At 31.3% G+C, this 17,605-nt stretch overlaps 4 protein-coding genes across 5 annotated transcripts; all 4 read left to right on the forward strand.

Moving 5' to 3' along the window:
* The first annotated feature begins 509 nt into the window (after positions 1-509).
* LOC145743060 (kelch-like protein 28) lies at positions 510-3,989 on the forward strand. Of its 2 annotated transcripts, XM_082560937.1 has the most exons (12): positions 510-693; positions 756-870; positions 1,414-1,567; positions 1,664-1,878; positions 1,990-2,142; positions 2,201-2,270; positions 2,336-2,421; positions 2,517-2,718; positions 2,808-2,948; positions 3,068-3,226; positions 3,294-3,438; positions 3,543-3,989. In XM_082560937.1, the coding sequence occupies exons 1-12, from the start codon at positions 599-601 to the stop codon at positions 3,658-3,660; spliced, it is 1,653 nt and encodes a 550-aa protein (XP_082417063.1). In that variant the 5' UTR covers positions 510-598; the 3' UTR covers positions 3,661-3,989. The 2 variants fall into 2 exon arrangements, with proteins under 2 accessions (XP_082417063.1, XP_082417064.1); XM_082560938.1 differs by lacking the exon at positions 510-693 and having other exon boundaries at positions 868-977.
* A 245-nt stretch (positions 3,990-4,234) lies between these two features.
* On the forward strand, positions 4,235-11,199 carry LOC145742633 (uncharacterized). The gene is made up of 14 exons (XM_082560409.1): positions 4,235-4,361; positions 5,341-5,429; positions 5,512-5,596; positions 5,691-5,867; positions 5,932-6,197; positions 6,289-6,355; positions 6,464-6,593; positions 7,854-7,900; positions 9,144-9,277; positions 9,359-9,488; positions 10,067-10,168; positions 10,246-10,266; positions 10,639-10,734; positions 11,054-11,199. The coding sequence occupies exons 1-14, from the start codon at positions 4,346-4,348 to the stop codon at positions 11,197-11,199; spliced, it is 1,506 nt and encodes a 501-aa protein (XP_082416535.1). The 5' UTR covers positions 4,235-4,345.
* Positions 11,200-13,337: 2,138 nt separating this feature from the next.
* LOC145741911 (uncharacterized) lies at positions 13,338-15,354 on the forward strand. The gene is made up of 4 exons (XM_082559597.1): positions 13,338-13,476; positions 13,671-13,835; positions 14,246-14,436; positions 14,854-15,354. Exons 1-4 carry the CDS (start codon positions 13,453-13,455, stop codon positions 14,975-14,977), a joined length of 504 nt encoding a protein of 167 aa, XP_082415723.1. The 5' UTR covers positions 13,338-13,452; the 3' UTR covers positions 14,978-15,354.
* Positions 15,355-15,491: 137 nt separating this feature from the next.
* LOC145741910 (uncharacterized) lies at positions 15,492-17,549 on the forward strand. Its single transcript, XM_082559596.1, has 4 exons — positions 15,492-15,625; positions 16,127-16,303; positions 16,840-17,099; positions 17,185-17,549. Exons 1-4 carry the CDS (start codon positions 15,602-15,604, stop codon positions 17,306-17,308), a joined length of 585 nt encoding a protein of 194 aa, XP_082415722.1. The 5' UTR covers positions 15,492-15,601; the 3' UTR covers positions 17,309-17,549.
* The last annotated feature ends 56 nt before the right edge of the window (positions 17,550-17,605 follow it).

A 17,605-nucleotide genomic window follows, 5' to 3' on the forward strand; every position in this document is an offset into this window, starting at 1 on the left:
ATAAAGAAAATACAAAGCATTATCGATAAACAGAACAACAAGTGCGTCATAAATGACGATGGGGAGTGAAAAATCTCCCGCAGCTGGGATCAAGCCGAATGATTCAGCGTGAAACGCTGAAGCTCACTAAAAGTGACCTTCCGCTAATAAATCATTTCAAATTTTTAATAAGATCGATAATGGACATAATAACTTGTAATAAATATCCCGTCTGTAAAAATAATAACTTTTAGGGGTTAAGTTATTACAAAAAAAGAGAAACTATATTAATATTAAAAATAACTTAAACTATGTTAAAAATAGTTAAAACAAAGTTGCGCAAATTTGTTCCTAACTGTTTTACAAATAACAAAAGTTTTAACAGCTATATATAGCAAAAAGCAAACACACGATTCAATAAAAATACTTTAAACAGAACAAACAAGGTTGTATTGTAAATGTCGTACCAAGCGATACTGTTCTCTCACTTAAAGTTATTCAGCCATAACACATATCACCACAGTCGACAAGTAAAGCGTATCTTACCATTTTATTACTTATATACGTTTTCAAATACAAGTTAAAGTTTAGTTTGACACATAGTTACAGTTAAAAAACTATGGACAACATTATTTCTATCGAAGGAACGACCGATATTGGTAAAGTTAAATATGTTAGAAAAGTGAAACCTGATCTTAATGCTTATGCAGCCAGGTAAGTTAGCTGTTTATTATAAAATATTTTTAAATCGTGTTGTTATTTAATTGTTTTTGTAGAAACAAATCCAAGTTTAATGACGTCACTCTTACGTGTGGGGGTGTATCAATCCCAGCAAACAAAATGGTTTTGGCTTGCAACAGTCTCTACTTTGAAACGGCTTTCGACGTACCAGTACGTTAAATTCAATGAAATCTTATTACATGATTGATTGTACTTAAATCATATTTTACTTAAAACAATATATATTTAAAATTTGGTTCATTGAAGATTATGAAAGGGTAAATGCAGTTCAGTTACGTTACATATTTTAATAAAGATAACAACAACAAAAGGAAGCCGGCAGCGTGGTGTAGTGGTAAGAACACTTGCTACACCACACACGAGGTCGTGGGTTCAATCCCACTGATCTCATGCTGTAGCGCCCTTGAGTAAGGCGCTATAAACGGTATAAACTCCTGCTGAGCCAGCACTTAATCAGCAGCATAATTACCGGGCAATTATAGTCTCTATAATATCCCAAACTGCCACAGGCAACTCGAGACTGGGTCGGAGTAACTTATGTTACTTTATGTTTAAGTCGCGCATTCGACTTTCCCACATCGAGGATAAAGATATATACAAAAAAAAAATTAATAAGTTGTGATAAAAACTTTTGATTTTGGGATTTGTTTATATAAGATTAACAAACGACAATTCAAAAGTAAAACTTTTCAGATGAAAGAAAGATATTCAGGTTCAGTGGAAATTGAAAGAATTGACGCAACATCCATGAGATCAGTTATTAATTATATTTACGAAGGAGACATTGAAATAGACGTCACCAATGCTTGCCAATTGCTCGATGCTGCTGAATATTTGCAAATAAAAGGTATAAACTCTATCAATAATTTTTGAAAAAACAACGAGCAAGTGTAGAACAATTTTATGTCAACTTCTTTTTACACAAATTGTAAATACTTTACAGATCTGAAAGATGAATGCATTTTATTTTTGCAAAATGCAATTACTTGCCAAAACTGCTTTAGTCTTCGCTTATTGGCTGATCGTTACCATAGCGACAAACTTAGTGATGGCGTTAAATCATTTATGTGCGAAAATTTTTCTAAGATTCTGTCACGTGACGAGTACAAGAAATTAGTGGAAGACGATTTTTGTTCCTTGTATTCAGTTTGCACAAATGTACTTAATATGCTGTGTGTTTAAGAACATAAAAAGTTTAAATTAGTTTTATGTAAATTGTATTTTTTTACTTCTTAAAAAAGCAACTTCTTTGTTTTTATATTTGTACAGATTGACAAGACGACTTTGTACAAAGCTGTTGTTGAATGGATCAAGTTTAAATCCGACGAACGTAAGGATCGCTTCCTTGAAGTTTTGGAGAAAGTGAATTTGAAACTACAAGATCTTTCTTTAAAGTTTCTTAACAATGTTGTTACGCAAGAGGTTTGTTACTATTATACATTATTTAAATTATATATTTTATCACTTTTCTTTTTTTTAGGAATTTATAAAAACAAATCTCAGATATCTCAACGCAGTTTGTGAAGCGATGAAGGTTTTATCAAGCGAGGGTAAGATAAACACACATAGATTACGTGAACAGGTTAGCACAGATAATTTTTTTTATTACTAACAGAAAACTTACTTATCATCGGTGGAAAGGATCGTTACGATAAAGTTACTCAATACAACATTCCTTCCAACAAGTTTACTCAACTACAGGTAAAACTTTATGTTTAATCTTTTTCTAAGAATGATCATAAATAGAAAAGGAGTTTAATTAGCTTTATTGTTGACTATCATGTTTTATTTATTAGGAACTTCCAGAATATAAAAGTTGTCGTCACTGTTGTGTGAAACTAAACGATTTTGTTTACGTCATCGGTGGAGAGGCTGACTATTATGAAACCTTACTTGTTACAGTTTATAGAATGAACATAAAGGGAAATCCCCAAACTTGGGAGCAAGTTAAATCAATAAACTCAGTTAGAGACGGGGCAGGTGCAGCAGTTCTTAACGGTAATATTAAAAAAATAAAATGAATTGGTTACATGTTTAAATGCAATGAAAAATGCAAATAATATAACGAATAAATTAATTTCAAACAGGATTAATTTTTGTAACTGGAGGGTTTTTGGACCCAAATCATTTGTCATCTGGAGAATATTATTTGGAAACACTGAATATTTGGAACAAAATAGCTGACATGAAAAGTTCAAGATATGGCCACGAACTAGTTGAACTAAAAGGTGATACACATTTTAATACACTTATACGTAGATTCTTGGTTTAAGGTCGGCTAATTATTCAAACCTGTAAAAATTGATGCAACATTAAATTGTTAGAAAAAATTGGGTTATTTATTTAGGTTATTTATATGCGATCGGTGGAACTGACGATTTCACTATATTTAACACAGTCGAGAAATACAATCCAAGGGAAAACGAATGGGGATTCACCGCCTCCCTACAAACTGCACGCAAGTGGTTTGTTGCTACGGCAACCGATGACGCAATTTACGTCATGGGTAGGTTTTAAATTTTAGAAAAAAAACAAAGTTAAGTTTAATTTCAAGGAAAATGTATACGATTTAGGAGGAAACGATGGCAATATAACTTTAAAATCAACTGAAAAATATGACGTCATCGGTGACGTATGGACCAACCTTACAGACATGATTACCGAGAGAAATAGATTTTCAGGTTGTTTGATTCAAAACAAGATCTACATCGTTGGAGGGTAATTTGCAGTTGATTAAAATAATGTTCAATGAAATTATATTTAAAAAGGTTTATCAAGCTACCGTTCCAACTACTATTTTTAATATTTTATTATTAATAAAGAGAAAACGATGATAAAGAAGTCAAATCGATCCACAAATACGACATAGAAGAAGACAATTGGGTCATTGTTACAAACACAGAAGAACAATACTGCGACCACGCAGTTGTTTCTTTTTAAACTATTTAGTAACCCTATCAATTATATAAACTACCGACATCTAAACAAAGGGCCAAACTAAAAACTTTAGATCTACCTGCCCCAGGCCCCAGGTTTAATCTTAGCTGCTTTATTGTCGTAGCTTTTTCTAGTGAAGTGGTTACTTTTGCAAAGTTAAAAACTAAGCTGTAGGTTGTAAACTTGTTATGATTTTTTTGATGAATAAAACACTTCTAATTGCTAAAGTGTTGCTTGTGAAAAGTTAAAAAAACTAAATATTACGCAATATTATAAAATGGTTAGTTGTTTTAAAAAACTAATATAACGTAGTCTTCTTAAATTCTGCTGTAATTTTGTTTTGTTTTGAGGATAAATACACAAAAATTAGAGTAAGCACTTATCTTTAAATTTTGATCTGTAAAAGTGTTGACCGAAATTTTTGCAGCTTTTTAATTTTTCTTCTAAATCACGAGGCAGCGTACAAGCCGACAAACTTAAAAAAAGTAAAACCGTTGTTTATGTTGTTATCTCTATATATAATTAAATAAGTTTAAAGTAAGTTGTTAATATTTCTACTTTTTATTTATTTACAGATATAGATATTAAGTAATTTATATGTTAACATTTAAATCAGTTGTCAAAATCAATCAAAGTCTGAAAAGTCAAAAATTGTAAATTCATCTCGCCAAAACTAAAAGGGTTAAAAATGTCCAATCAAGCTTGTAAGTATTTTTTGTTTTCAAAGCTTAGCTTATATTGATTTTTGACATTTATTAAGTATTAAATATTAATAATTTGCCTGAATTATATCTGGCTGTCTGGTGTAAATTACTTAAAACTCGGCATAAAATGACATATATTTTACTAAAATTTTGAAGTCCTGGTCCAGTCTGGAAAATAGGGCAGTTTTCGACGAGATCTCGTGCGTGCAAGCGTAAAAAATGGCGTGACCGCGCGTGCACGCGTACAACGATTTTCGGTCTGCACGTGATTTATGTTGGCGTGCTTTACTTAAATCTGGTTAAATATACAAGGCGTCAGCATTGCGCGTGCACAAATTTTTTAAAACCAGGCGTGCAAAACGTTAATTTCGGGCGTGCATTTTTTTCACCGAAAAAATCTCGTGTGTGCACGCTGCACTTCTTTCCAGGCTGGTTCCTGGTCAATTAAGGTTTTTAAATTGTAGCAAAACATTTCATAAAAAATTCTGTTCTGCAATATTTGCAAACTTGTAATATCTGACTCTAGACAGCTAGATTGATCCCTATTCAATTTTCTGGATCAAACAACCTTTACTCCTGATCCTTTATTCAGTCTGGAAAATAGGGCGTGGGTCCAAGCATGAAAATTTGCATGACCGCGCATGCACGCTTACAAAAATTTTCGGTAGCATATTTACCTTTAATTTTGTATTTATTTAAAAAACCAGGCGTGTAAAACGCCAATTACAGGCGCACATTTTTTTCAACGAAAAAAATCTTGTGCGTACACGCTTCTCTACTTTCCAGACTGGTTTACTATCAATTTATTTGACCTATTTTAACTATAAAACAAATCTATTAAATCCTGTGTAATTTCATTAAAATATTAGTAGATTAGGAACCAACTTTGCATTTTATGACTACACTTATATTAACATATTTGGTATAAATCTGAATTAAAAAAAATCGAAAGTGGTTAAAAAGTTTTATGTTATTTTAGCACAAGGTTACATGGGTGGAGGTCAGCAAGGTTACGGGGATTACAGCCAGAAATCATCGGCTCCTCCTAGTGGACAACAACAGGGACAAGTAAACATTTTAATTTCAGCATATTTTTAACTTTTTGTAACCGACAATATTAGTTTTTTGATTAAATAATTATTTTTTGTAGGGCCAAGGTCAAGGTGGTCAGTATGGGAATTATGGAGGTCAAGGGGGTCAAGGTTACCAACAATATCCACAAGGGGGGGCCCAAGGTTTGGAAATATTTTAGCGATATTTGTAATCAAATTTTTTTTTTAAATTTAAAATTAAAAACTTGTTTTAATTTTTTTATTATTTTAAATTTAGGTGGCAACCAACAATATGGGAACTACCAACAACAACAACAAGGTGGAAACCAGTACAGTCAACAACAACAACCATACAGGCAATCTGGTTCACAACAACCACCTCAGAACCAGCAAGGTGGCCAATATGGTTCTTACAACCAGCAAACCCAATCAAGTGGACAACCAAATACACCAAGTAATTAAAATTGATAAAAATTATGCAAAAAATGGTTTTTAAATGGTTATTTTAAATTAACTAGGTGGAGGTAGTGGTTATGCTAAACCAGATCAGAAACCAGGTGGTTACGGACAACAACAACCATCCAGTGGTTATGGTCAACAATCTGGTTCCTATGGCAACCAGCAACAACCACAAGGAGGTGGTGGTTATGGCAACCAACCACAGAGTGGTGGATATGGCGGTGGTCAAAGCCAAGGTGGTTACAACAACCAGCAGAAACCATCCTATAATAACCAGCAATCTGGTGGATATGGTGGATCGCAGGGTGGTCCAAACCAATCACAAGTAAGTTTTTAACCTTTTTTTTAAGTTTTAAAAAGTTTTTTTAAATGACATTTTAAAAGCAAAATTAATTAAATATTTTAAACATTTTTAGATGGGTTCTGGTCAGGGGGGTTACCAACAAAATAGAGGGGGTTACGGTGGCTCAAATAATAATGGAGGTAAGCAAAACATTGGGTAAAAATTACTAATTTAATTGATTAAAAATAATAAGTACATATAAGAACAAAAAAGAATATTTTAATTTAAGTATTTTTTTTTATTTTTAGGGAGCAGGGGTGGTGGCTACGATAGTTCACGTGGCGGTGGCCGTGGGGACAGTGACCGTGGTCGTGGAAGTTTTAGAGGGAGGGGTGATGACCGTGGGGACAGAGGTGGTTACCGTGGAAACGAACAACAGTAAGTTGATTTTTATTTTCCTAATTTTAATACAAAAAATAGTGCCATATTATTATTGTTACCACCTTTTCTGTGGCACCTAAAAGTTGCAAATTTAGTCAAAACTTGTCACTTTAGGTGCTAATTACGGTTTTTGGGTCACAATTTGCAAATAAAACATGGGGCTTTAAAACTGTTTTGATTATGAGTATATTCCAACTTAATATAATACATATATATATATACAACTATTTTTTTACTTAAAAATTTTAATTAAACTAATATTGTCTGAATACCGAAAAAAGAATATTAAAGGTATAGGGGTTACAGTTTTTACCTTATTTATATTTATATTTTATATGCTATTGATATCTCTTATTCACTAACTATGGGTTTTGCATTATTAATTATTTTTGTTAAGGCTATTAACTACAAACTGGTTTATATAAAGAAGAAGCTACATAATAAGTATACAGGTTAAATTATGCTATTTTACCTAAAAAAAGAATATTATTATTATGTTTTTATAACAAAAATAAAAATTGTATTGTTAATATATAGGGCTGGAATTATTATTAATTTTTATTAATTTCTGTTTGGTATGCAAGATTTTAAGACTTATAAAAAATGGGGAGAATAAATGTAAAAAATATTAAGACTGTCATGAAATTTTTCGAATATTTGCAAAAACTTATTGTCCTTCCAGCCCTAAATATCAAAGAATTTAAATATTTTGCTATACATGTTATTTTAACTTTTTTATTTTTTAGTAGAAGTAGCCAGAAGTGGCTAACACCAATAACTATAATTTAGCCCCTGTCATTTTATGTATTGGGTCTTAATATTATGAATTTTAGCAATTTTTTAAATCAAGTTTCTGTCATAAAATTCACTATATATTACTTTGACATTATGGCCTATATCAATATCCAACGGGAATTGATTGACTTGTCCATTTACAATCTGTGTCTGTGTTATTTGAAATAGTTTATTTATATTTATGTGTCTGTTTCATTGGAATATCAAAGACTATTAGTCATAAGTCTAAAACCTGGTCACTCATGTATATCACATGTATAAACCTAAAGCCTGCATAAATACAATTAAGAGCTGTATGTTTTTATCCAAAATGCACAGTAATATATTCCCTATACCTAGTATATTTTCCCCACACCAAAAGCATGTTTATATATTTATATTACCTCAACTTGCATATCTATTTAAGTATGACTTTAAGTCCAAATGATTGGACATTTGAGTAAATGATTTCTGTTTCTTTAGCGGGCAATCGAGTGAAAGTGGAAGTTACCCCAGAGGAGGGGTTGGTGGTAAGTCCCTTTAATTACAGGGTTATATTTGTACTATGGGGGTTATTTGGGGTACTCTAAGGGATAAATATTAATGCATCCCTAAAATATTTGTGTCTGAGCTGACTTAAGAATACTTATTTTTATTTTTTTTGCATTTGCTAGTCTATTATTATCAGGGGTCATTTTTATACAAGTTAATACATTTCAAATATCATAACATGGTCACAACCCTCAGCTCAAATTTGCTCGCGATAATTTACCTACTCACCACAATCGAAAGTGTTTTTTTTTGTGGGCCTATAAAGTGGACTAACATATATCGTTCACTAGTGTCCCTTATGTATTAGGGTTATACCAAATTGTTATTAAAGGTTGTATTATTGTATTGTCCTTGGGTTTAGTTTTAAAAGTAAAGTAAAAGAATGATCAGTGATAAAATTAAATACAGTGTTTATTATGCCCGAAATTATAACCATTAAAGGCTTAGATTAAAAAGCACCCTTTTTTACTTGAATTTTATTATTAAAACTTGGATTGTCTATCAAAAAAAAAAATGAAATTGCATCTAAAATGATTTTAAAAAAAAATTTTGATTTATTGAATAAAATTAAGTCAAAATACACAGGAAACTTATATTATATGGTGCCTTGGTAGGTGAATAAAAATGCTTAAATTTCAAACATAATGAAATAGTATGAGACGAGTCCTTTAAACATTTTGACAGGACAAAAATAAAAGAAAATCTCCAAAAATCTATGAGTATCTAATTTAAGCAACATTTTCTTTATGCTAAATAACTTTGTGCAAAAATTGTTAAGTTATTTTGTTAAAGGTAAGGCATATAGCAACTGAGTTATTAAATATTATACAATAAAAAGAAAAGTTTGTGTTATGCCCTTGCATTAGACGAAAATATTATATTTATATTACAATACGGGATGATTTATCAAAAATCAGCAAGTGTAAAAAATAATATTAAAATGGGGGTTTATAAATAAGATAAAAAAAATGTTTATTTTGAGAATGGTTGACACTGCTAAGGATCTAAAACTTATCAAATTATAAAAATAGAACTACTATAAATGGGGATATACAAAATGCACTTTGACTGTTTCTAAATATTTGGGGTCTGCAAAGCAAAGATATATGTTTGACCAAATAAGACCTCTATTATCTAATATTTTAGTGCATAGTACTTATAATAAGTAAACCTGTTTTATAATAAATTATTCAAAATATAAACCCATGTTGTGATATGTAGGTTACAACACTCCTTCACCTGCTGTGGATAGCACACCTGGTCCTGAAAGTGACACCATCTTTGTTCAAGGTTTAGGTCAGGATATTACTAAGGAAAAAATTGCTCAATATTTCGGACAAATTGGAATAATTAAGGCAGGGTTAAAATATATAAAAGTTAAATTTTTTTCTTCTTTTTTTTTAGTTAATTAAAAGCAATATTTTTTTCCCTTATAGAAAGACCGAAAGACCCAGGAACCCCGTATTTATGTTTACATGGACAAGATGACCAACCAACCAAAAGGAGAATGTACTGTCACTTACGATGATCCTCCATCAGCAAGGGCAGCTATTGACTGGTTTAACGGTAAGTTTAAATTACTTTTATTGAATTTTAATTATTGTTTGTTATAGTTTTAGAAGTATTAGTGTAGGTCTTTAAACTTTTTTTTTTACAGTCCTCGCCAATTCTTTGTAGTAATTTATGGTTTTTGCTTATTCTCTCATACTTTACAATTGTTACTAATTCTGTCATGTACTCTCTTTTGTGCCTTACTCTATTGTTCTTTGTTAATTCTCTCTAAACTTTACAATCCTCACTAATTTTCTCATGTACTCTCTTTTGTGCCTTACTCTTTTGTTCTTTGCTAATTCTTTCTTGTACGTTACGGCTCTTTTTAATTTTCTTTTGAAATTTTACGAACTTCCCTAGAACAAACTCTCCCATTTAGCGGATCTTGCTAATTCTCTCTCATACTTTTGGCCCTCTTAGATTTTTCTTAATTTTTTTAAAAGCTTGTGTTTTTTAATTGTTAAATTTTGCTAAAAGCAACCCAGGCTAAGGGTTGCAAATCTTACCAAATGTTTAGACTGTAAAGTTAGCCTTTATAAATGATAAAAGACTAAAAAATCATTTTGTTTTAAGATTTCATTTTTTTGTTGCAGAGAAAGAATATAATGGAGGTAGATTGAGTGTTAGTTTTGCACAACAAAGAATCACCCCCGGAGTTAACCCCAGAGGAGGGGTTAGGGGTGGTTTTAGAGGGGGTAAGTAGGAGTTGTAACACCAACTATACAACAATTATTTTAAACAAATGCAAATAATGTTGAAATTTTTTTTGTAGGTAGAGGAAGAGGAGATAGGGGTAAGATTTGATTGTTTTTAAGTTAATTTTATCTCTTAATGTTGTTTTATTCTTAATTTTTTTAATGAGTTCATTTCCCACTGCTCTCATGCTGTAGCGCCCTTGAGTAAGGCGCTATAAACTGTATGAACCCCTGCTGAGCCAGCACTTAATCAGCAGCATAATTACCAGGCCATTATAATCTCTATAATATCCCAAACTGCCACAGGCAACTCGAGACTGGATCGGGGTAACTGATGTTACTCTATGTTTAAGTCGTGCATTCGAGTTTCCCACATCAAGGATAAAGATATATACAAAAAAATGTTTGATGTGCCATATTTAGATGATTAATATTTTGTTTAATTTTTTTCCACATTTTTCATTCTCAAGGTCGTGGTCGTGGCAGAGATTTTGGGGATCGGGGGGGAAGTCGGGGAGGGTATGGAGGAGGTAGAGGGGGTTATGGAGGAGGTGACAGAGACAGGGGTTAGTACTAATATGTGACCAATAAAGTAGCTTTTTCGCAAATTTTTTTTTTATTGAATATTTTTATTAATAAAAAACAAAAATATTTTTGGGGTTAAAAGAGACAGGGGTTATGACTAATTTGTGATCAACTAATTATTTTTTTGCAAAAAAAATTTTAATGGGATACTTATATAGATATATATATATATATTGTTACGACAAAAACCAGGGGTTGTGATTTATTTGTGACCAATTAATTATATTTCTGCAAATGACAAAAACTGTTTTTGAAATGACTTTTTAAATATTACAAAAATATTTTTAATTATTTTTCCAGGAAGCAGGGGTGGTGGTGGGGGAGGTTATGGAGGAGGTTCAAGGGGTGGTTACAACGACAGCCGTGGAGGAGGTTACGATCGAGACCGCCGAGATGGGGGTGGTAAATGGGGAGGTCGTGGAGGGGGACGAAGTGGACCATACTGATGATGTCATAAAGGTGGTTGTATGACGTCAGAAATATTTCGTGTTTACGTCATATCACTAACATGACGTTGAATATTTTTACACCATTGCCAATTTTATCTTGATTTTGTGACGTCACAATAAAAACTTTTTTGTTTGTTTATGACGCTGCTTTCTGCTGATAACTTTTACTCAATAACGTCCTAGACCATTTAACACTTTTTTGCATTGTCTATGACGTTGCAAAACCTATTACGTCATCAGTGACATAACAAAAATGAGGTTGCAATGTTTTTCCTGATAATCGTTATTAATAAACTTAACATTTTTATAAAATTGTAAAACTTTTAGTTTGCAAATATTGTACATAGTATACTTAATATGACGTAAGAGGAAATTTTAGTTTTTGTGTTTTTAAACTTTGTCCTCGATGTTAGAAGGTTCACTAAAACAATAGATTTTTATTGGGAGGGGGGTGTTGTTGTGACGTGATTCAAGTTTGTTGTGACGTGATTCTAGGATCGAATAATGTGGCATGGGTGGGACTCGAACCCGAAACCTTTTGGCTTGTAGTCCGCTGCCAAGGCTAGTATATTACACCAAAAATATTACTAACCTGTTTTTATAATTCATGCAAAGGTAAGTAGACTTTTTAATATAGAACAACTTTGTGTTACTTATATTTTACATAATATATAGAAATAGCCAAATGGCTGTTTTTGGTGTAGTGGTAAGGACACTTGCTACACGTTGGTTCAATCCCCACTGATCTCATGCTGTAGCGCCCTTGAGTAAGGCGCTATAACGGTATAACTCCAGCTGAACCAGCACTTGATCAGCAGCTTAACTACCGGGCAATTATAATCTCTATAATATCCCAAACTGCTAAAGGCAACTCGAGACCGGGTCGGAGTAACTGATGTTACTCTATGTTTAGGTCGCGCATTCGACTTTCCCACATCGAGGATAAAGAAAATATACGAAAAAAAATGTTCAGTTATCATTCAATTTCAAACTTTTATGTAGTAACACCCAATGTCTTAGCTACGCGCCCGCGGCTAGGACTGTAAACAAGCAAGTATGACAATGTAGTTTTCAAACTCTGGTATTTTTCAGGACAAGGTAGCACGCCAATACAACGTAACCAATGTCATGGCCCTTAAATGTTATATATTACTTTAAGTGATGACATCATACCTTCACGATTGGTATTTTAAATCATGGTTTAATGGTGAAGCGAGCCCAAATTCATGCGGAATTTTTACTATTTCGAGAAAACGTGTTTCAATTTGAACATACCTTTATATTGACCATGTATATTTCGTAAAATCATGACAAAATTTAAAAACGTTTTTAATGGAAATAAGGTGCCTTGGATTTCGGGTTGAATTAAAGGTGTGTAGACTTATTTTAAATACTTACATGATGTTTTTTAGATTATTTTGATGTTTTTAAAGGTGTGTCGAAATACGCCTTACTATAAGTTTTAAACTATTTTAATATAAATTTAAATATAACTTTACTTAACATGACATGAATTTGTTATTATTGTAATGCTTATTTTTGAACGGGATTGACATTTTAAAACTTTAATTCCTGCTTCGATAAAACTATATCTGTAAACAAATATCTTATTTTTAGCCGAAACAATCTTAAAAACTTTACATATCTTGTCCTAAATGATGTAGAATTATAATTTAAAAATAATATATTATTGAAAATAAGATTAATTTTCTAAATTTAGTTTGCCTTGATTGGAAATTAAAAGTGAACTTAATTTTCGATTTGTTATTTTTAACTCTGCGGTTTGTAATTAAGAATGGATTTAATTTCAGAATTTCTATTTTTATAGAAGGTGAGAAAGCAATTTTGAATTGTTGTTTTGAAATTTTACACGGTCATTTTCAAAGTTTAATTGAACCTTAATTTACAAATATAAGACCAATTCTTCTTTTTTTAATAAAATATTGTTTTCGTTAAACTTTTATAACAATATTAAATGTACAAATAGGAAGTTATTAAACTTAAGTAAATTCCCTTTTTTAATCTCAAAAAAAACTAAAAGTTTGCATTTTATTGCAATTTTGGCATTAAAGTATTTTTTTTAATTTATAAAACCAGGAAAAATATGTTTAAACAATCAGTTTAAAAAAGAATTATTTATTGCAGTTGTATTATTATATAGTGTAAGTTTGGTGCATGAATATTTGAGTAAACTAAATCGATTAGCAATTTTTTACAGAAATTTTTCGGTAATATTGTTACAAAATTTAAATGAATTTTCATCACCAAGCAACGGTATAAAATTATTTTTTTATTCTAATTATTTTTGTATAAAACCTTTAAGAAAAAGTTGTAATTTTATTGGTAAAGGGTGTACTAAAGTTTAAAGACGAATAGTGTGGCATTGTTGAGACTTGAACTCGAAACCTGTGGGTTCAAAACTCAATGATATACCCATCTGATTTTTATTGAATTTTTTTCATTTTCAGTGCATCTTTTTTCTGCTTGTAGTCGGTGTTATTCACCAACTCGAGGCTTGTTATTTAGAATCTGGTTGTTCAGATTTTGAGAATGGTACATCTCGTGAAGATGGAGTTAGTTGGGAGAAGGAAGAATGCTTAAAATGCACCTGCTTCACGGAAGAAAGGCCCGGGGTAAGATAATTTATCTTTCGATCCCTGTTAAAACCCAATTTTATTAATTTCGGTTAAAGATTTATTTATTTATTGTCGATGTGGTTTTTTTTTGTATATTTCTTTATCTTCGATGTGGGAAAGTAAACTTTATGACCCAAACATATAGTAACATTTTTTACCCCGACCCAGTGTCGAGTTGCCTGTGGCAGTGTGGGATATTAAAGATTATAATTGCCCAATAATTATGCTGCTGATTAAGTGCTAGCTCAGCAGGAGTTTATACCGTTTATAGCGCCTTACTCAGGGGTGCTACAGCATCAAGGGTGCTACAGTATGAAAACCCAGAACCTCATATAGTGCAGACAATTGTTTTGACTACTACACCATGCCACCGGTTCATTTTAACACAATTTTTGTATATGTTTTAGTTCACATGCACTGAATTCTTTTATACCGATGAACCCATTCCCCACAAGCAAATCCTCGATGAAAAAGACATAGGAAATTTCGTATGTCCTGACGCTCTCGCTAAAGTGAGCAAAGTTGAAAATCTTGTTCCTTTAGATACAGTTGAAGTCGAATATGTGATTAAAAGGCGTTTACAGCAATGCTGTAACGTGTAAGTTCATAAACCAGCTTTTAAATAGTTTAAAAAAAATAGGTTTCCCTACGAAACTGCGTTGTTTAAAACGGCTTAAAGGTCAAACTACTTGAGCTATGACTTAATTCAATAAACTAGCAGTTGTTAGAGAATAATGCTTTACTTCACGAGGTCGTGGGTTCGATCACCATTGCTTCCATGCTGAAGCGTCTTTGAGTAAGGCGACATGAATGATATAAACTCCTGCTGAGCCAACACTTGATCAGCAGCATAAGTATCGGGCAATTATAATCTATAATATCCCAAACTGCCAAAAGCAACTCAAGACTGGGTCAGGGTAACTGTTGTTACTGTATGTTAAGGTTAAAGTCAACATTTCCACATCGAGGATAAATAAATAAAAATGATAAATTGTTTTTTATTAAATTTTTATAGAAGGCCAACTGTGGCACAGTTACCGGCTACCTGTAAGGCTGTGAACGATGACGATTGTGGTGTCACAGTTGTAGAAAAAATAAGCGGGAAAGAATGCGAGGGATCTTATAGCCTGGTTTTGTAAAAATCATTTTGTGCATATTCTGTTCTTTAAACGTATTATATTCATTTCTTGTGACGTTATAAGGACTTGTGAATTTTCTCATACTTGTGAAATTTTTATTATTGTGTTTAAATCATGTAGGAAGTCATTAAACTTAAAAATTTAGGTAAATTTCGCTTTTAATGACCTTCAAAACAAAGATTAAATTAAAGTTCTCTTTTCTTCGGAATTTCTTAAAGCGATTAACAAGTGGATTGTGACGTCATGAATTCCCTTTCTCTTTTCGCGTTGAAATAATATAAGACAGCGTTTTCTTAAAGTTTTAAGATAGTTTAGACTACGATTTCAAAAGCAACTTTTAAAATTAAAGTTTAAAATATGATATTTAGATTGAAGGTATAAGTTAGGTAAAATTAAGTAATCAAGGTTTATTTATATTTGTAAGTTTTCTTGATTTTTGGATTTAAAATAAAGTAGTATTAGAATCTTAATCCGGTATTGCCGTCTTAAATTTAAAATTCTTATTTTTAAAAGTTTAAATGTTAATAAAACTTAGTTTTTTTTACTTTTAGACAGAGTGTTTTACAGAAATAATTGTTTAAAATCAATAATTGTTGCTCAAAAATCAATTTTAATTAAACTAAAATGAATTCTCTAAATCAATCAAAGGTATGAAAACTTGATTTTAACCTTTTTGTATTTCTAATTCTCCAATATTTTCAAAATATACGAGATATCACCAACCTATTTTAAACACAGTAACTAACGTTAAAGCTATGGTGTAAATTTAGGTTTAAAAATTGTAAACAAAAATGTTTAAATGCTTATAATGCTATTACAAAATTTAGGCAGTTTACATTATAATTTTTATTACCTAAAATAATAATAATAATCTTATTATAAGTTTTAATACCGGGTTTGGTGACTATGCTATAACATACTTAAAATCTTTATGTAAACATTATTACTTTTGGCATGTTTTAAATCATTAACTGGATTTTGTCATTTTTTTTCAGTCGCATTGTTGTAATATTAATTGTATATCGTATTTATTATTTACTTTTATCAATGCGCGAAAAAATCAAAATAAAAAAAAATTGTAAACTTATTTTTTTTATTTCTGCATTTTACGTTTTAATAAATTTACTATTTATTTCTCTTTGTATTTAGTGCATACTGGCTGTTTTTGTATTGGTATCTGGGTTAAGTATGATACAAAAAACAAGTGCTTCTTGTTTTTCTGGATATGGGTGTTCACTCAATGAAAATAATCAGACCAGAAAGGAGGGAGATCGTTGGGTGGAAAATTGTAACTCATGTCAATGTTACTCATTCGAAGTCACAGTGGTAAGCTTATTTGAGTTTTTTTATGTAAAGTTTGGGTTTTCTTTTTATATGAACAATATAAATATGAAGGAAAAAGTGTTATAGTTTATTATAATTGAAACCAATTGTTTTGGCGACTTGAAATAGCGGCAAAAACGAAGAATATTTCAATGCAGCGTCTTGGGTTCGATCCCCACTGTTATACGCTTTACCTCACTAAAGTAATGTAATAACAAAATCTACTCTAGCCGAAATTTTTTAGCAAAGTAGTCAAAATATTGGCAAAAAATAGCATTTTAGTGATTGTTTGTGTTACATAAATAATATAAAATAAAATACGATCTTCTAGTATTGTATACCAGTCATAGCAGCGGACTAAAGAACGATAGGTTTGAAGTTCGAGCCGCACCAATGCCACCTTATTTGTTTTTTGGGCCTGACGTTTACGGATAGCTTAAACACGTCCGAGTATCACACCCTTACCCGATAAAAATATCAAAAACCTATTTTTTAAGAGGATATGAAAAATAAAAATTAAATACAATTTCTTGTCACAGGCCACATGTGTGGAACCCTACCTTCCAGTCCTATTCCCCAACGTTAAAAAATCGAGCGATGTTGTTGAAGCAAATTTGGAGAACTCGGAGCTTGTAAAATTCCCCGAAGTTAAACGAGTTCTGTTACCCGAAGATTCTGTTAACTTCACTTGCCCAGATTTCGACTTTGAATCCGTCGAATTATTTGGCGAGCTAGTTCAGCCCGAGATTCATTTTATTGATTACGTCATAAAGACACAGATGTCGTCATGCTGTTCATTGTAAGTTTATGACGTCATAATGGTTTACAATTACAATTCAATTCAAAAATTTTTTTTTACTTTTTTAAATTTAATTTTTTTCTAGAACACCCAGAGCAATAAACGTGCATTCTGATTGTGACGTCATAAAGATGGGTGAATGCGGCATAAAAGTGGTGAACAGAATAACCCAGGAGCCTTGTGACAAACCATACGCACTTGTGGGTTGATAAACTTTAATATTCTTGTTTTTTTTGTAAATTTTTCGTTGTTTTTTTGTTTGTTGAACCGAGGGCTAATTTTTTTAACATTTTGATTATTACAATTTAAGTAATTAAGCAAATAATTGCTAAAAATTAACATTTTTTTGCTTAAAATGAAACATTTCAATTTTTTTAATTGTGTGCTTTTTGCTTTTATTGTAAATATAAAAAATAAATAAAAACAATTAAAAAACAAAAAATGACATAATTTAACAAAACTATTCGAATTTTTTGGATTAATTGCCGTTAGTACGGCGCCATTGG

The sequence above is a fragment of the Corella eumyota genome, chromosome 2 (assembly GCF_963082875.1).
Source record: "Corella eumyota chromosome 2, kaCorEumy4.1, whole genome shotgun sequence".
In the NCBI taxonomy this organism is placed as follows: Eukaryota; Metazoa; Chordata; class Ascidiacea; order Phlebobranchia; family Corellidae; genus Corella; species Corella eumyota.

Coding starts and splice junctions, on each gene's coding strand:
- LOC145743060 (XM_082560937.1), top strand. CDS start 599: ATGGACAACATTATTTCTATCGAAGGAACGACCGATATTGGTAAAGTT. Junction 1,568..1,663: donor TGAATATTTGCAAATAAAAG/GTATAAACTCTA, acceptor AATACTTTACAG/ATCTGAAAGATGAATGCATT. Junction 2,271..2,335: donor GAAGGTTTTATCAAGCGAGG/GTAAGATAAACA, acceptor TATTACTAACAG/AAAACTTACTTATCATCGGT.
- LOC145742633 (XM_082560409.1), top strand. Junction 5,868..5,931: donor TGGACAACCAAATACACCAA/GTAATTAAAATT, acceptor TAAATTAACTAG/GTGGAGGTAGTGGTTATGCT. Junction 7,901..9,143: donor CCCCAGAGGAGGGGTTGGTG/GTAAGTCCCTTT, acceptor TGTGATATGTAG/GTTACAACACTCCTTCACCT.
- LOC145741911 (XM_082559597.1), top strand. CDS start 13,453: ATGAATTTTCATCACCAAGCAACG. Junction 13,836..14,245: donor TCACGGAAGAAAGGCCCGGG/GTAAGATAATTT, acceptor TATATGTTTTAG/TTCACATGCACTGAATTCTT. Junction 14,437..14,853: donor TTACAGCAATGCTGTAACGT/GTAAGTTCATAA, acceptor AAATTTTTATAG/AAGGCCAACTGTGGCACAGT.
- LOC145741910 (XM_082559596.1), top strand. CDS start 15,602: ATGAATTCTCTAAATCAATCAAAG. Junction 16,304..16,839: donor ACTCATTCGAAGTCACAGTG/GTAAGCTTATTT, acceptor TTCTTGTCACAG/GCCACATGTGTGGAACCCTA. Junction 17,100..17,184: donor ATGTCGTCATGCTGTTCATT/GTAAGTTTATGA, acceptor ATTTTTTTCTAG/AACACCCAGAGCAATAAACG.